We start from the raw sequence: 18,797 nt of genomic DNA on the forward strand, positions 1-18,797 counted from the left end.
AGAGAAGACATTTGCATACTGGAGAGTAGTCTTCGATGGGCCTCGATAAAGAAACTTAATGGGCCGACTAGAAGCAAGTTGAACGTTAAAAAACTGGCCGATTCTATGATTATCATGCTTCGACGTGTCATTTACATACGTCGTCTATTCATGTCACGTAATACCGAATTTGGTATATATGAAGCTAGCGAAACGGCCGCGAGCGCGCTTTGAGCGTAGCCTGTAGTCGTGTTTTACATTAGACGCATATTATGATTATCAACTTTGAACATGCGAACAAAACCACCGCAAGCGCTGATGATGATTGATTTGTAGGGTTTAACGTTCCAAAACCACCATATGATTATGAGAGATGCCGTAGTGGAGGGCTCCGGAAATTTCGACCACCTGGGGTTCTTTAACGTGCACCCAAATCTGAGCACACGGGCCTACAACATTTCCGCCTCCATCGGAAATGCAGCCACCGCAGCCGGGATACGAACCCGCGACCTGCGGGTCAGCAGCCGAGTACCTTAGCCACTAGACCACCGCGGCGGGGAATCACCGCAAGCGCAGCAAGACCATGACATGCAAATCATGACATGCATGTCATGATTTTTCATGTTGTGACTAGTTGATTGATTGATATGTGAGGTTTAACGTCCCAAAACCACTATATGATTATGAGAGACGCCGTAGTGGAGGACTCCGGAAATTTAGACCACCTGGGGTACTTTAACGTGCACCCAAATCTGAGCACACGGGCCTACAACATTTCCGCCTCCATCGGAAATGTTGCCGCCGCAGCCGGAACTCGAACCCGCGCCCTGCGGGATGTTGTGACTAGTCACTTATGCTCGCCATACAGTCATGCTATGCCATACCAGTTTTGGTATCGATACCATTGTCGAAACAACCAGGGGAGCTAAAAGTCGTAAGTGGCTAAACAGACAGACAGACAGATAGATAGACAGATAGATAAATAAATATATATATATATATATATATATATATATATATATATATATATATATATATATATATAGAGAGAGAGAGAGAGAGAGAGAGAGAGAGAAATAGATAGATAGATAGATAAATAGATAGATAGATAAATAGATAGATAGATAAATAGATAAATAAATACATAGATAGATAGATAGATAGATAGATAGATAGATAAATAAATAGATAGATAGATAGATAAATAGATAAATAGATAGATAAATAGATAAATAAATAGATAGATAGATAAATAGATAAATAGATAGATAGATAGATAGATAGATAGATAAATAGATAGATAAATAAATAGATAAATAGATAGATAAATAGATAAATAGATAGATAGATAGATAGATAGATAGATAGATAGATAGATAGATAGATAGATAGATAGATAGATAGATAGATAGATAGATAGATAGATAGATAGATAGATAGATAGATAGATAGATAGATAGATAGATAGATAGATAGATAGATAGATAGATAGATAGATAGATAGATAGATAGATAGATAGATAGATAGATAGATAGATAGATAGATAGATAGATAGATAGATAGATAGATAGATAGATAGATAGATAGATAGATAGATAGATAGATAGATAGATAGATAGATAGATAGATAGATAGATAGATAGATAGATAGATAGATAGATAGATAGATAGATAGATAGATAGATAGATAGATAGATAGATAGATAGATACGCCCAAAGTCGTTGAAGTTTGCTATGAAATGCTTCACATTTCATAAATTCAAAGGCAATCTCGAGCAGCCAAGTACTTTTTTATCACATGAAGGCCTTCGACTGTCACATCGGCATTGTGCGTGCCTACCAAGCATAATGACATCTCTCCATTTTTATTTTGCCAAACTACGTACGAAAAAAAGCCTTTAGAGCTTTATCTTCACTTCTCGTTAAGTCTGATCAGAGCTGAATAGTAGCGCAAAACAAGAGTATCCTGATGGTGTCTTATAGAAAGTTTTGAGTATCTGTATTTCGGTGTCAAGATACATTTGAAAAAAGGATTTGTATGTCAACAGTGGAATAATTTTATAATGTGTCAAATGTATAGCGATATAAACAGATATATAGTTATATTTTTTGCCAGAATTGAGCAGCGCCGGACGCCACTGACGGTGAAATCAAGGAGGCGGTGCTGATGAACGTAGATCCGTCTCAATGCCGGTGGCGGACTGCATTTTTTTTTCGGGTGGAACTTCGGTATTTACTAGTAACTTGTGCTTGCGAATAATAGTAGACGCATTTTGCTATTTCACGAGTCTTGTGTTGACGGCTTACCAGCGCTGTCTAGAAGACAGCTTTTTTGAGAAGCTGATGCTACTTAAGTGTTATTAACGCAAAAACCTAAGCAAAGCTATTTGGTGTGTGCAAATAAAGGTATACTTTTTCTGAATTAGTGATTTGAGTGATAAATTTTTTTTGCATTTTTATTCCACTGCAACATTATTCCCATTATTACGTTGAACTGCATTTGCGGAACGTGAGTATCTACATAAATAAGAATTTTAAATATTTGCGTTCCTGTACCAGCCTTCCTGAATTTGTATTCTGACATACTTTATTTTTTTCCTTTTGTTAAACTATCTTTACAACATCCCATTACGTAGTTGACAAATTGTATCTGTATTTTAGACTTCCAGAAGACATATTTCGATATCTATATTCGAATGTTTTTCGCGGTATCCCTGACCAGTACTGGCTCTTAAAAACAGAAGCTTTTTACGAAAGGATGCGCGATCCCAAGCACATTTCTACACAGGTTATCATCACTACGCTACAGCTAGGGATCCCTGCATCTACCACGTCTGTTGGTGTCACTAAGTAATCATGCATAGAGCGATAAATGACTCGCACACGTGCAGCACATCACATTTGATTAGCACAGTAGGCCGCTTTGGGCTGCCCCAATGCAAGGAGATATTCAGCATAAGATGTTGCCACAGTGTAAGAATATTGTCGTTGCCCTTGCATCTCAAATATTTACTTTCATTCTTGTGTTCACTTTCCAGCTTTCATTGTGGCCTGGTCACTTACTTACAAGTAAACAATATTGCTAAGAAATATTATTATTGAAAAATATATGGAATGCCATTTTGTGAATATCAAAAAAAAAAATTCATCCCAGCAGAAGGAGAAATGTATACCTGAGATAGAGTGCTCTAGTCTAAATTTTACAGAAAAATGCATAAAAAAGGAGAGGTGCGAAAGAAAGCAAGAAACAATATAGAAGCGCATGCACGATTACCTTGCAGTTAAGTATGTATGAATGAAATGGAGAATGGTTACGGGAAAAGAGCTCGTGCAGCCTGAAATGAATTTCACCACACAGTCTTACAACATTTTCACTTTGATGTTTTTGTAATTGATTTGTTGGTTAATTTAATTCAATTGCGGATTCTAGCCAATTTCGAAACTTTGCGAACGGTTTTTAATGGCATTTAATTGACACACGAACATGAATATGCAGAATATGCATAAAAGTTATGAGAAAAGGAGAAAGTAAGAATAGAGGGAAACATTTCTCCATTGATACGCTGAATCTACATCTACAATGACTGACAAATCATTTGCCGGTCAGCAATGTCGCACGAGCACGCTTTGCAGTCACAGCTGCAACACACAATTATAATGAACGCTGTTCATTTCTTGCTGGTTCCCACTCATATTGGCGCGACAAGTACTCACCAACGTGTAGATTCCACATGCCACGCTGCCACTGCGCAGCGTTTTCCAGCAGCAGCACGACTTTAGGATTGCCATTGTCAAACGCACTGTCAGTCAAACAAGATGATGAATGCAAGTGGAATCGTCGAGCCAAACACAAATATCTTTCGATGACATGCCACTATGCTCAAAGGCCAGGCTACGCTCAATCACCAGGTGCGCATGGTTTTTCTCATTTCGAATGAGCGTCCGTCGACAGAGGGAGACGCGCGATGGTCGAGCGAGGCGAAACAGCGGCCGGCCTGGGCGGATAGAGTGAACTCCACTGAGCTCAAAACTCCAAGTGCCTCTAGACGCCACCGGTTCCCCCGAAAAAAAAAGGGAGGAGTAAAGGGATGCTCCCTCTGTCCCTTTCCCCTCATTCGCGCATGCGCAGTTCATCTTGATCTAGTGGTGGCGCTACGAACTAGAGCGAGCGAAAAAAAAAATGCTGCCTGTGAAGAACTAGGGAAGCACGTCCGCCTTGCTCCCGCTACTCTTTCCCGATCCCGCTGGTTCTTCCTCGTTTGCCGTCGTCCCACACCTGCGAAGTTTGCCTTGCAGCGACCTTATAAAGCGTTTTTCAAAGCTCAAGCTAGACACCTCAGATTTTTTTTTTATTTTTGGGTATACGTTCAGAAATCTGTTGCTGCAGGTACATTTTACTACTGAGGGCAAGGTAGCGCAAAAACAGTTGCTGATCGAGTTTTCGTGCAGGATAACGAACTGCGACAGGTCGTAATGAGTCCGAAACCAGAGACAATGCAGTTTCAATTCGATGAAAAAATAATAGTTATTATTATTATTATTATTATTATTATTATTATTATTATTATTATTATTATTATTATTATTATTATTATTATTATTATTATTATTATTATTATTATTATTATTATTATTATTATTATTATTATTATTATTATTATTATTATTATTATTCCTGGAGTTTCACGTCTCAAAACCATGATATGATAACGATTGGGACTCCGTACAGGAGGGCTCCCGATAGTTAAACTACCTGGCGTTAGACTGCCGCCGCGGCTGCAATCGAACGTGTGACCTTCGGGTCACTGTATAACCATTGATTCGAGAAAAAGGCTCATTACAGAATACGACAATGGAATGCCAGTGCTGACGTGTCACTGGACACGTACAATCGCCACTTGCGGTGTTCAACATCTATATATCACACCCACTAAAAAAAAACATCTTGAAACAATGGAATCAGCAAAAGGTTGAGAGCATGAGTACAGCGGCATTCTTTTTCATCCTCGCAACACTCTCATCGTTCAAGGAAATCTTGTCCTTGTCATAGTCATCATATAACAGTAATCGAAGATTACGCCTAACCTTCAGTAACTCCACTTTCTAGATCATACACGGGAAGCATACTGGAAAGGTCTGGCACGCTGAAGTGGAGCGTCTTCTATGGGCTTCCCCGAAATTACATCGCAGGAAGATCGAAAACGACGAGCCACTCAGCCGAGCACCGGCGACAGATATAAAGCACACATTAGCAGGAGCTCTTCACCATCATTGTCTGCTTTCTACGAGAAGTGAAAGCAGTCCCAAACCATGTTACGTAAATAAAGAAAAGACAAAGATCTAGTAGGCAGCTGTCTAACGACGAGTTTTGTTCGCTGACACGCGCAGAAACACAATCAGCTCCAAATTTCTTCCACACACTAGCAAATTGTGCCCGCGTGCTTCGGCACAAGGTACGTACTGGTCAGAGCTAGAAGGTACGCATCCTAGCCTAAATCGCGATACTAAAAGCACTGAGGTAGACTCTGACATTACTTATTCTGTTGTTCAAATTCAGCTCACCTCACTCGCATTTCCTCAGTCCGTGCTTCAATTTTTTAGAAAGACGGTTGAGCTCGAGTGTAGTGTTGGTCAACGTTCATGGTGGTACGTGATCGACAGACTGATGTGCCCTTTCATTTTTTCATCTTTTTCAATTGAAAATGAAAAACTTATGAGCTCCGCGTACCCTATTGTCGACATTTAGGCGTCGTTTCTAAAGACCTACACAGGGAAAGCTGAAAACAGTCAATTTGGGGCGTGGTTTACTGTTAGGCTCATTTCGGTCTGAGAGACGGCGACAGGATGACTGACGAGATACGTTATTAAGCACTTACTCTTTCACTACTTCATTCTTGCTTTAGAAAGAAACATCGTTTCGTTTTTCTTTTCATAAACAATTATCCTGGATAGCCCTACATCGTACAGTTGGTGGCGCACTATGGTTGTGAAAACAAATTTTCGCAACGCATTTGCTCCTCAGGCTTGTTCAACCGTGCGACTAGAACCGGTTGCGCGACCATTAGTGTCTTCGACCGTTGTCAAGGCAACCGATGTGCACAACTGCGTGCATAAAAATTGGACCATCTCCAGCTAAAAGGAACCATGTGTAGATACGAAGCAGCACACGCTAACGTTTACACTGGCGGCGACGTTGACGCTGGCGCTGGTCAAGCGAAAGCTAAGTAAACACGCCCTTGACTGAATTCCGAACGCGCGATCCAGTGCCTACATATACGGGGTGATGGGTGAATGGTTCTGTAGAGAGACCAGTCGTTTTTGTACTAGCAGACGGCCTTGCGAGCCGAAGGATGGGTAGGGGAGGGACAGTTTTGCGGGTGTCACGCGTGGCGAGCAGCGACAGGCTAGGAAGAGAGTGACGTCAGCGCGTACACACTGCAAGGGAAGGTGTGACCTACTTAGCATTGCTCCAACGCCTGCAGCCAGGGAAGCGCGGTGCAGACGGAGGGACAGTGTTACATAGGCTATTCAAAGGGCTACTTTGCATCTAATAAAGCGTCGCCACACTGAATTCACATTACCATTACCCGTAAATGGTACTTCCACAAAATTTTGCGGGCGAGTTAGCATGTAGGGTCGATTCCTGTGAACAAGCGTATATCATCTGCAAAATATCAACTGCAACTCTAGCTTCGAAGGTATTTTACATGAATTCAAAAGTTTGCGAGCGTGATCGGGCCGCACGGTATTGGCATCCTTAAAAGCAATCCCGCGGTAACCCCACTACTTCCCTCACGTCACCACACTGCAGTCAATACAAGTTGACGTCATAGGCACACTTTTGCGCGTTTGCACCATCAGATTACTACTCGACGGCTGCTCGCGAGTCCTTGGTCGTGGCACATGCTTGGAAAGTTTTGTGTTTTGCTACACTGCTTTCTCGTTTCCATATTCGAAAGGACTTCTTGATGCGTTCAACGAGACCAAAGTCCTGATTAGACAGCGACCACAGAGAGAGGACACGACGAGCGAACATCCTGTCCTTTTTCTGTGGTACATCTCTTATTAGCGCTATGGCCTCGTTGAACGTAGCCAACTAAACTAGCGCGAAAGTATGTTTTTTTTTATTCAAACCACGTGGAAGTGCGTCACAGTTCTGCGCTATCGTGGCCGAGCACTGCACACGCAAAGTGGTGATAGTTGCACGCGGCGGCTTGTTCTAGACCTCTCTCAAACCTAAATTGAAACCAGTCTGTAATAAACAGCCTGTTTTAATTATCCGTTGCACTCTGGAACAAGTGATGTGCCGTGTTATGACTAACTGGCCTCCAGTATCACAAGGCAAAAAAAAAAAACGCGAGGGCGAAATTTTCGCGCCGGCACCTCTTTTCTGCGCAACTGATTGATTCACACGTTTGCGACTGCGGTAGCGTGACTGAAAAATCAGAGCAGTGAGCGACTGGGCCAATGCAGTGAATACCTGACCACACGTATGCGTTGCAGCGCGTCAACGCGTGGCTTGTTGACTCGGCCGCGTGCCTCCTTCCTGTAGAGATGGAGGGCGCGCCGCTTCGCGCATGGCCTCCGAGATTGCAGGTTCATGGCGCCGCGCGCACGCAATCTCGGAGGCCATGATTCGTGTAGCTATTCGCCCTATCCCCTCATAGGGAGAGGGTGCAGCGCCGGCTAAGCGTGCGTGTGGTCAGGTCTCAACCTGTTAACCTGATTGATATGTGGAATTTATCATCACAAAACCACCAAACCTGCTAACCTGGTCGCGCGACTGATGGTAGTCGTAATAAAATGTAAAAACAGCGCAAAGTGGAAAATGCGAAGGAATAAATAGCAGACAGGACGAGCGCTGTGGGCGTGGCGACCATCTAGCCCATGGAAACGCACTTCTGTCATGTCGCATCTGTGAATGAGCAAACCATGGCAGCGGGACTATTCACGGTGCGCGAAACAGCTCGGAAGAACTGCGCCCTCTTTTTACTTCCAGTCTGTTGTCTGAGAATTAATCGTGATACTGCTCTGCCGAAACTGCTTCCAATAAAAAAATTCAGCTTGTACATTTACAAAAGGATAACGATGCGAATTTTAGCGGAGTGATAACTCCAGGTAATATTCCTCGGGAAACCGAAACAGAAGAGTCAATGCGTCAGGGCAATGATCGAGCTTTTTAATAACGTCGAATGTGATATCATTGTTTAGATCACGCTGCGGGGTGATTATGAGCAGCGCTGTTAAGAAGCAACATGTCCAGCAAGTGGCGCGGCAACGAAACACCGAAGATAGCACCGCTTGATAGCGACGCTCGCTTAAACATTACATTGGCTTTCATCAAAAAGCGGCTGCTCTAACTTGGACTCTTCAACTTCATTGAAGTGCGTGGCACTTCAAAGGGCAAGCTTGTCGCCAATCCATAGATAACAAGAGGCATGGTAATGCTCGCAATCAAGCGCTCAATACAGCCCTAAAATATGGCTAGTAATGATCTAAAGCACATGAACATAAGCCATCAAGGTCTGAAATAATATACTTCCACCAATAACTATAAAAATTATTACAGTAGCTTAAAATTGCTACATATCCTTAACACAGACATGTGGTTGACTCATCCGCGACGTAGGTGAGGGCACCCCCGCATCACAAAGCACGCAATTTGTCCTCGCATCTGCCCTTTTCCGGTGCTACATCTGAAGGGGAAGCAACTTGATGGAACTCGCTGCTGACTACACGTATCTCAACTGACACAACCAACAAGAAGTGAATCAAAAAAGCAGTGCGCATGTTGCACACCGAGTTTGCGAATCTCCCTAACAAGATTCTACTCCTGGTGGGGGATTAGCCTACCTCAAGCAGTGACGTCATCGACGCTTTTGTAAACGGAGCCACAGGAACTCTATACAAACGGGAATGCTACGCACTTCCACGGGTTTCCCAGTGGTGAGACCGAATATGTTAGCATTTTTAAATCTGTTTACTCTTCAAAAAGTAAAGTTGATTTCTCGACAGGTCTTTATAGATCATATGCGCAGAAATGTTTACGTCTCTTTTGTGATGAAAGATTCAGTTGAAAACCAGCGTTTGACTCTTTTCATGTGTCTCTCGTCATCGATGTTTTGTTCGTGCTAAAGAATTGTTTTGCCACGAACAAACCAACTTATTCTAAGATTCTCTTTGTAATAACGCTCCAGCGAACTGGTAGAAAACCTATGGTGGTGACATGAGAGTGAAGAGTTACATTTTAAGGTAAAAGCAATACATGCCTCATCAAACTCGACAGATTATCGTTGGCCTCAACACGAACGATGCCAAATAGTCGCGTGATCAGAGATCGTGACTTGATCACGTCATCACACGAAGTCATCGCATTGACTATAGTGTGACAGGTGAGACAGAGAAAGTATGCGACGCCTTTTATCCTCAGCGTGAAACCGTGTCGCGCAAAAGAACCATGCGTCCGCAAGGCACTTCCAGGAATCGCACGCAGAAGGCGCTCATCGTCGAGTAACGAAGGCGAACGGGAGGCGTTCCAGCTGAGAATAGGGTACGCCAGGCTATCGGTGATATAGCCCGTTGTCAAAGAAATGCAGGCGGACTGAGCGGCTGTGAAACGACAAACTGGGGCGCCACCTCGTCTCAACATCGGTGCATTCCGACATCAGGCGCGAGTTTACTGAGTGCACTTTCGGACACCGTATGCGACAGTCTCTGGTTGAAGGATGGTTCGTCTCGCATCAGTGGCATTCACAACGAGGCAAAACGTGCGCTAGCAGTCGGAGGAAGCGTTCCCCAGTGCGGACAACCACACCGAGTTCGAATTGTGAGTGACGTGCTTGTGCGGGGCAACGTATAACAGTTTAGCATGATGAACGGCTTCTGCATGATGAGCCCGCCGAAGCGGCATCACTTGCCAAGAGTGAATTTTTGCCGAAAAACGACTACTCTCACCCCGAATCCCCTTCATGTACATTTGCCGTCTCATTAAGCTAGGACAATGCGGTGTCAAGGGCAGTGCGTCAACGTACCGGTGGGCGTTCAAAAGATGTGCAATGACTTGCCACGTAACCTGACAAACCACGTGGATGTGTACGCCAAGATCACGTAGTTTCGCACTTCTAGTAGAATTTTGTGGCCGGAATTTTTATCAAGGCCCTCACAATACCCCTGCACTTCTTCAAGACCAAGCAAGATACAGAAATATTTTATTAGAATGACTTTAACAAATTGTTTCAAAATATACGTAGCCATTTACGTCTCATTTCTAGGGACCTTCACTCAACGGTTGTATTCGTACACGAAACAACTGCCAGTTTATCTTCTGTGTCATTGTACTGATCCCACCTAAGGAAGAAGGCACGACTATGCGCCAGATATCTCCGCTGACTTTCACGAAGGGTGTAGTAAGCAGGTGGGGAGAGCATCCGCGGCACGCGAAACATCTCAGCCTAAGTAACGGACCAATCACTGGGCGTACGGCAGCAGAAAACACCTATGCTGCCATCAGCGCGAAACGCTAATTTCGCGCGTCGCGTCGCGGCGCGGTGCAGCGAGCGCAATGTGTTGTCGCGCCTGCGCTGGCCGGTAAAGCACACCTGTTTTGCTCGGCGTGCTTGCGCGGCGCTGGGAGCTTCGCCCGTCGGTGACGGTGGAGTGTTGGCTTAAGGAGCTTCGCTCCAAAAAAGATGATGGTTCACACGTACTCGAAAGTTTACCAACCCAGACAAAGCGAGCACCCCTTTCAAGCCCTTATTTTTTTTTAATTTGGTTGCTTGACGTTTTTGTTGGTTCTTTGCTTCAAGCTTCCTTTTTTTTCTGCTGAACAAAGACGGACAAAGTACAGATTCATAGTTTTCTGTTTTACGATGGTATATCGTATTATAAAGGTAATAAACATCTCTACATGAAAATACTACTGCAAGCAATATTTCATTTTTTGTTTGCGTTGTAATTTCCCTCAGCTTTGCGTTTAAGCAGCAACTTCACTCCTGACCAGTCTGAAGGCAAGTTGACGCATGGGCGAAGGGCTCATGCCTGATAAGAACAAAGCGTTTTATTCAATGACCAAATACCGTGTTCACGATACTCTAGACATATCAAAACAAAAATGTACAAAAGGCATAAAACTAAGGCCAAATTGGGTACCGCTAAAATTTGTGAAGGATAAAAGAATAAAGGTATTATATTTGACGTACGTAGAGATTATTGCACCCGCAATAGACATAAGGGTTTCTGATAGCGGGAACAGTTTAATGGACAAAAACAATGTAGACGCAGACGTTCAAAATGGAGATCATGTGCAGCCCGAAATAACACATGGGAGAAAAAATTACGGCTGGCGTCATTGAATAAAATAACGACACGTGTTGGCTGCGTTATCGCGAGTTTAATAAATGCTCACATAAAAAAACATGTACTCGAATTATTAAAGGCCTTGCTCACCGGGTTTCTTGTATTGTGGTCTTGCAAAGAGAAGTTACATTAATGCTCAAGATAGATCCTTCAGCTATTCACGGTCATCTTACACCGAACCAACTTACCCCGTCAGTCTGTGCTAGCGAGCAGAGTGAGTGATTGACGAATTGTAAATTTACAATTTGCAATTATAGCGCAAAATTTCAATTACCAAATTTAGAACAGGCGCAGTTTTACGTAACCAATGACGTAGCGCGTAAAATAGGTGATATACAGGATGAGGAAAGCGACAAATGGAAGCGCTTAGTTCCAAAAAAATTTATTTCGAAGAGCGTACGTATCTGCTCACGAAATGCGAAAGAGCAGACAAAGCAGATTATAAATCCACAGTTGCCATGCACGAAAATCTTGCAATCTGAGGAAGGAATAATTCTTTTCCACAAAGACCAAGGGAGGGCGTGCTGACGCAGCACCGCTATAATCTACAAATCATCTCGGCCTCGATTAGTCATGGCTTACCTACACACTCAACTTCATACTCTCGTCCATTTTATAAGTTCTCCCGCAGTAGCCACTGATCAGCTTTCGTAAGCAACCGATGTGAGGAAATCCAACGGGGGCGCAAGGGCTACGGTCCATTCTATGCCCCCTAATTTGCGTCAGTTGCACTCCTGGCGACAGTTTTGCAGCCCATGAAGCAAGGTCGACCTCGAACTTTTAGCAGAAATAGTACACCGATAGGCGCCACTATCAGCAGCACAGATACGTGCGTGCGCCTTTCAATCTCAGACCAACGAATATGTGACGACCTCCACGAGCCCGCGCAATGTCCTGCACATGTAGCGTCCACGAAGCCCCCAGAGGCACTCGACCATTTTGTTCTATGAAAGCGGCTTATCTTATCAGCTGTTTTCTCGATAACGAACGTGCTCGCAGGCATGCGAATATCTACACGAAGCGAGAAGTGCGTAGCGCGCGGAAGGAGGTTACTCCTGATGTGCCTGGCCTTATCACTGCAGCCGCCGCGTTCAAGCTGCCGGAGACGCGCCTGAATGGCTCTTCGAGAGTGCTAGGTGTGCCTCGGCTGTGGTCTTGCAGTCTCGGAAGTGTGACATGGAGCGCCAACACTGACATCGACTTATGTGGGAGTGACTTGGCGTGTAGTGAAGGAGTCTTTCACCAGTCAACTTTACGCGGACGTCCACGTTATATAGGTGGGCACTACGGACGCCGCCCCTTTCCTGTCGGGTCTGCGCCAACAGCCACCGAAACAAGCATCGGCTACGGGTACCAGCGTTTGTCCCGCATTCGGAAACCTACAAACTTCGGCTCTCATTGCCGCTTGGTCAGTGGAGGCGTTCTTGAAGAGGTCTGCGCTGAAGACAGTGTTGCGGCCGCCGTGTTGTGTATGCAAGATAGTCAGTGTTTATAGATATAGTCTTATCACTGTGGACTCAATTAGGCTGTTCGGTTACAAGACTCCTCATTAATTGGCGAGTTCGAAATGGATAACTTAACAAGAATTGAAGAGGACAGGCGCAGGGGTAACAGCCCCTACAAGACAGCCACCACCATTGCTGCTGTGGTGGCCATTGTAAGTACACTTTTTACAGCGAAAGCTGTTATGATATCAAAACTCGTGTCACACACGGCGCTGTAGTTGTCTGCCACCGTCAGTGTCCATAACCCCTATCGCGAAATAAGAAAAAAAAACTCGCATTAAGGACACAGTGGGGATTGAACCGGGTCCGCTGCGTGCCAGTCCAGTATTCTACTTCTGAGCAACGCTGGTGCTTGGGACTTGTTCGCAAACTTGCCTAAAGCACGCTTGATACCGGGAAAGGAATCGCGTTGAAACGAGTAATAAAGCGTTTTAGAACAGCAAAAGAACAACGAGGCGTCACATAATGAGAATAGCGTAACGAGTGGGTCGTCCAATACTACAACCCATTACCACAGCTTGTTTTTGTTCAGCTTTTAACAACGGCGCATACCCACTTCAGGCATAATTCTTCATCGTCATTAACTACTGCAGGAACAATTGGCACGAAATTCCTTGCAAGCGTTTAGTGGATACAACGCTTCTCAGAAGAGTGACGAAAAATAGCATAGCGAATGCTGGTCTACTACCCAGAAATTATTATTATTAACGTCATAGTAGGTACCCAGAACGTGTGCTTGCTGCAGTTACCCAATGAGTGTTTTGAAAAGTCTCTGTAAGGCCGCTCTTCTAGCTTTCGCCGTGACTGTGCTGCGTCTTCCACGCAGGCCTGTCGTTTTTTTTTGTTCCCTACAATTTTTATAGCGTATCACTAATGTCGAAAAATTGTTCTGCGTTGTCAGACTTAATACTGATCAGGTATATGTGTTGTAGAAATTATCCCTGCCGTATGCAGGAAATTCGCGTGATGTCCGCAATAAACGTGTATTCGTACGCTGATGCAAAAGTCTGATGTAAGCCTTAGCCTTACATTCCCATAACAATGTAAATTGTTTTAACTAGCAATGAAAAGTCAATGGGTCAATTACGAGGCTTATGACGTTTCTCCTTCTCTTTTGATGCTCTAGTCAGGTGAATAATTCAATGTGTTATATGAATTATGCTTCTTTCAAATGTGCCCAGACCGCTTGCGCACCAGCTATTTATTATTCACAAATGGCTTCCCAATTACATCACTTAGAAAGACAACCGCTTGGGAAATCGCTGAACTTTGTTGCGCAGTTGCTGCGCGTTTCAGAATACTTTGCTCACGTTTAGTTAGGCATCTTCGTTTGGCATCGTTACTTGCACTGCTGTGCAGAAAGATTAAATTTAATAATTGGAAAGTTTTCACGTCCCAAACCCACAATATAGTTCTGAGGAACGCCGTAATGGAAGCCTCCGGAAATTTCGACCACCTGGGGTTCTGATTAACATGCACCTAAATCTAAAAGCACACGAACCTGAACCATTTTCGCTTTAATGGAAAATGTGCTCATCGGGGCCGAGATTAGATCCTCTGACCTATGAGACAGCAAAACAGCCATTTGGGCTGTTTGTAACGGTTTACTGTGAACGCAAAAGTGGGGCGCCTTACGTAACAGGGACTGGAGAACAGAACGACAACATGGACGTGCACTCGCAACTGGAAGTTTAGTGAAGAGACAACACAAATACAGCTTGCAAAAATTATCACATGGTACAATTTTACTTACCTAAAAAAAGCATAACGACGGACTCAACTATTACCGTTCCACACACACAAAAAAATAATTAAAGCGCACGCGTCTCAACGGAAAAAAGTTGAATAATGAATAATTTTGAAAAATCGCAGGAGTGAGAAAGAGTGGGAGCGCGCGGATGAAGAGAACCAAAAGATTAGTGCAGCGTTGAGCGCCTTAACCAGGACATCGTGGTGGGTTGCTGTGAAGGAAAGAACTTTCAGACTTCATACCTGTATTTTTCGTTATGCCGTAACATGAAACAGCACACTCTACAGGGCGGAGTGGGGTTGCATGCTCTACTCCTCCCCCAATAATTATTTCTTATTGATGCTTCCTGAAAATCTTGCACTAGTGGCAAAGTTGTTATGTTCTTAATATATAGCAGCGAAGTTAAAAATATACTCTTGACAGCTCGCTCAACACCGTTATACTCTTTTTTTAATTATGATTAATTAGGTGACGCCGGCACCAGGAGATCACAGACGTGAAATAATAATAATAATAATAATAATAATAATAATAATTTAGTGTGCCAAGGAACAAGCACCACGTCTTTGTGCAGACGCACGCCAAATAAAACACTAAAAATACACAATACAGACTACAGAAAAAAAAACTATAATAAAGTGAAAACGCAGACAAAAACAAACCTGCGCAAAATGGGAAGAATAAGCGACAAGACGAGAGTCATGAAATGGCAGCGAAAAATAGAAGGGAATATACTCAGTGAAAGGCAGAAGACGGAAGAATCTGTACCGTGTGAAAATTTATGATAAGTGCAAAGCTGAGATAAAAGCAATGACAGTGGATTGGAAAAATAATCTGAATTGAGAAAATTAACATTATATAGACTTTGCATATTGTGAGTGGTAGAGTGTTTAAAGATGCCCACCCACGGTGAACTAGTGGTTAAGGTACTCGGCTGCTGACTTGCAGGTCGCCGGATCGTATCCCGGCTGTGGTGGCTGCATTTTCGATAGAGGCAAAAATGCTGTAGGCCCGTGTGCTCAGATTTGGGTGCACCTTGAAGAACCCCAGTTGGTCTAAATTTCCGGAGCCCTCCACTACAGCGTCCCTCATAATCATATGGTGGTTTTGGGACGTTAAACCCCAATATCAATAAATCAGCCAGAGTGTTAAAAGAAGTTGGCAGGTACATGAAATGGTTGATTTTCTCTCAGTAACTTGCACGGAATCTGAAAATTTATACAACTAAGAAATAAAGGGCAGAATATCATTTCGCGAACTAGTTTAGAAAGAAATAGGAGGTCCGCGCGATTTTGCAGGCAGTAGAGTGATGGCAAAGTCAATAATCTGACAGTGTTAGAACGAGATCTAGAGTCAATTTCTGCAAACCGATTGTTTGCAGTGCTTATGAATGTTTTCTGGAATCGCTCAATGGCGTCACTGTCATATATAGCAATGCCATTTTAGATAACAGATGCATACTCAAGTTGAGGAGGACATATTGCGGTGTACAATTTCTGAAAGGCTGTAGGAGAACTGAATTCTCGAGAAATTCTGCAAGCACAGCCGAGATAACGAAGGCCTCGCATGGCAGTACGTTTATTGGAAGCAGAAAACTTGAGCATGCTATCGAAAAGAACACCAATATCACTGAACTCACAAACCTTACATAACGAAACGGTATTGACAAAGTGTATAAATGACACAATGAATGTTTCGTGAGATATACTCATGAACTTGGTGTTTGATGTATTCAGAGAAAGATTATTGTTGTGACACCCTTCAGAGAAAGAACACAAATCTAGCTTCAGCAAGCGAAAGTCGCTAACTGAATGAATTTTCTTAAATGTCTTGATCTCATCAGCATACAAAAAAAAACAAGAACGAATTGCAAACAAACTGTAGTTAACGTAAACTAAAAATAAGGGTGAGCCTAATATCGACCCTTGAGAGAATTCACTTGTAACTTTATACATGGAAGACGCTTAGCCATTTACGGCAACATAGCATAATCTATTAAGCAGGTAGATGTGCAAGAGATTCACAACAGAGGAGTCAACATCTAAATTCGCATGTTTAACCCAAAACACTCAGTGGCTCACTACGTCAGAAACCTTCCTCAGGTCACAGTAGACTACATCAACCTGTCCGCTCTGAAAAATATATGGGGCGACTTGCTTCATGAAACTGGCAACATTTGGGACATTTCAGCGGCCACGGAGAAAAACTGTGTTGATTAGGAATCAATGAATTTTCCACGCTAACATACGGTATACTGTAAAGAGTTAGCTGGAAAATCTTCGATGTACATACAGCAGAGAAATCAGGCGATAGTCAGAAATATCAGTTTTGCAGCCCGACTTAAATGTTGTGAAAACACGCGCAGTTTTTCACATGCTGGGAAATGGGGTCACATTCGGACAGTTATTGAAGAAACACTAAAGGCAGCTATTACGTCGACGTTGACTGTTGAAATAACGGTCCGGAAACCCCATATTGCTACTTTTATGCCAAGGAAAGGCTTATTTTTTAATAAAATCAGGTTACAGTGGTGCGCATGAGGTTGACGCGCTTCAAATTAACGAACCTCAACGGAACATTCGACGACACCGTTGCTGTGATCGGCGTTGCCCGGTCTTAATAAATGACTTCAATGACTTCATGAAAAAAATGTCTTCGTAATTTCACTCGCAACAATAATAATGAAATCGCAACACTAACTATTATTTTCTAGGTTTTAATATAGTTATAAGTTTCTGTAGATCTCTTGTCGATTCATCTGGCGCTCTGTCGTATAGACCACAAGTGTTTCAACAATTCACAGCACCCTTAGATCCTAAAAAGTGTTTTAGGTAAAACATTAACCCTTAAGCCAAGCAAGAGGGTATTTGGAGAAGAAAAACACACTTGCAGTCCCATTTTGGGTATATGTGTTTAGACGAAATGGTGTTTTGGTTTCTTAAAATCATTTTAAGGGTGCAAAGTGGTTTAGGGTGTAGTTCCACTTCTGCTACTAAATCCGGGTTTATTATCAAATGATGATCCTCAATGAAGCATCCACAGCTGGACACCTCACTGTGCTTGCAAGCCCTCTTTTTTTAGAACGAATACGTACCAACTAGTTCACCTCTCGGTTATCCTGTGCTTCTTTTCAGGCACATGAAAAAAATACACATTTCGTTATAACTCACTAACTAAACAAAGAATACTATCAATTATGGTTCAAGGTGACTGCTGTTCTCAGCTAAGGCATCGCGAAATTCATTTGCGAAGTGCGAGCTGATCTTGGGTAATATTTAGCGCAATGAAACAGAAGGACAAGAAAGAACTGCGTAGACTGAGTTTATCGAAGACTGCGTAGTGAAATAAATATGCATTTGTTGGGAACAACAGTTCCATTTAACCACAAATAATAGTTAGACTTTCTTGTTTATTTAGCGAGTAAAATCAAAATATATACAGAGATATTTTATCTTTTTGTTTAAAAAATACCTTGAAACCCTCCTATGAGGCATTTTGCAAAGAGGGCAGTACAAAAAGTGATCTTCCGTAGCACTTTCAAAATACAACATGCATTAATAGCATTCATGTACCAGGTTACATAAGGAGCAGCGCAGTACAGAGTAGTTAATTAGTTAATTCAGTGCTGGTAACAAAAAATAAACGAACCACACTAGCGCAGATGAAACATATAATAAGAATATATTACCTCAACATGAACACTGTATATGCATGTGGTAAAAAACAACAGCGATGCCAGATATTTGTTTTGTGCGTGCTTCGAGAAAAAGAGCGCCCGCGAAAACGGGTGATTTAAAGAGCTCTCGGTGCTGAGACATTAAAGAAACATATTTTCAGTTCTTGCAAACGAAGCAGCGTCACAAAGATTAGTCAGCAAGCACGAGTCAATTTTCTTCGAGAACATCTTATTCTCTGGCCGTAAAATCTCGATGTACAATGTGGCGATCTTTTACATAGCATGTTCAAGGATCAGAATGCGATGGCTTGCTGAAAGTACACATCAACTGCTTCATTTTATCGCTTTTTTAGCTCTTCATAAAAATTTTTACCCTGTGTCTGTTTTTCCGCCTTTGAATTCACGTTGCGCAGCTTCAAACGCTGTCACCACTTCTAAGCATTTGCAATTTCACGCGAAGTTGAGCACCGACGAGATGGTTCGCAAAAAGTGGGCAAGAAAATAAACGCGAAAAAATAGTTCAAATAAGTT

The 18,797-nt window shown here is 42.9% G+C and overlaps 2 protein-coding genes across 7 annotated transcripts in view; one reads left to right on the plus strand and one right to left on the minus strand.

Annotated features, from left to right (window-relative positions):
* The window catches only part of LOC119177839 (uncharacterized), a 355,504-nt gene that overhangs the window by 245,846 nt on the left and 90,861 nt on the right, over positions 1 to 18,797 (minus strand). Inside the window, exon 1 of one of the 5 annotated variants that reach the window (XM_075882232.1) lies at positions 3,695 to 3,963. The exons of the other annotated variants lie outside the window; for them this stretch is intronic. Coding sequence (XP_075738347.1) covers positions 3,695 to 3,769 — 75 coding nt within the window. The 5' untranslated portion in view covers positions 3,770 to 3,963. Of the gene's footprint in view, positions 1 to 3,694; positions 3,964 to 18,797 lie in introns of those variants that run through there. 5 annotated transcript variants of the gene reach the window in all.
* The window catches only part of LOC119177850 (uncharacterized), an 85,007-nt gene continuing 78,584 nt past the window's right edge, over positions 12,375 to 18,797 (plus strand). The window contains exon 1 of one of the 2 annotated variants that reach the window (XM_037429046.2): positions 12,375 to 12,992. In XM_037429046.2, coding sequence (XP_037284943.2) covers positions 12,903 to 12,992 — 90 coding nt within the window. In that variant the 5' untranslated portion in view covers positions 12,375 to 12,902. The remainder of the gene's footprint in view (positions 12,993 to 18,797) is intronic. The other variant, XM_037429040.2, reaches the window with a different exon arrangement.

Source organism: Rhipicephalus microplus, chromosome 2, assembly GCF_043290135.1.
Source record: "Rhipicephalus microplus isolate Deutch F79 chromosome 2, USDA_Rmic, whole genome shotgun sequence".
NCBI classification, from domain to species: Eukaryota; Metazoa; Arthropoda; class Arachnida; order Ixodida; family Ixodidae; genus Rhipicephalus; species Rhipicephalus microplus.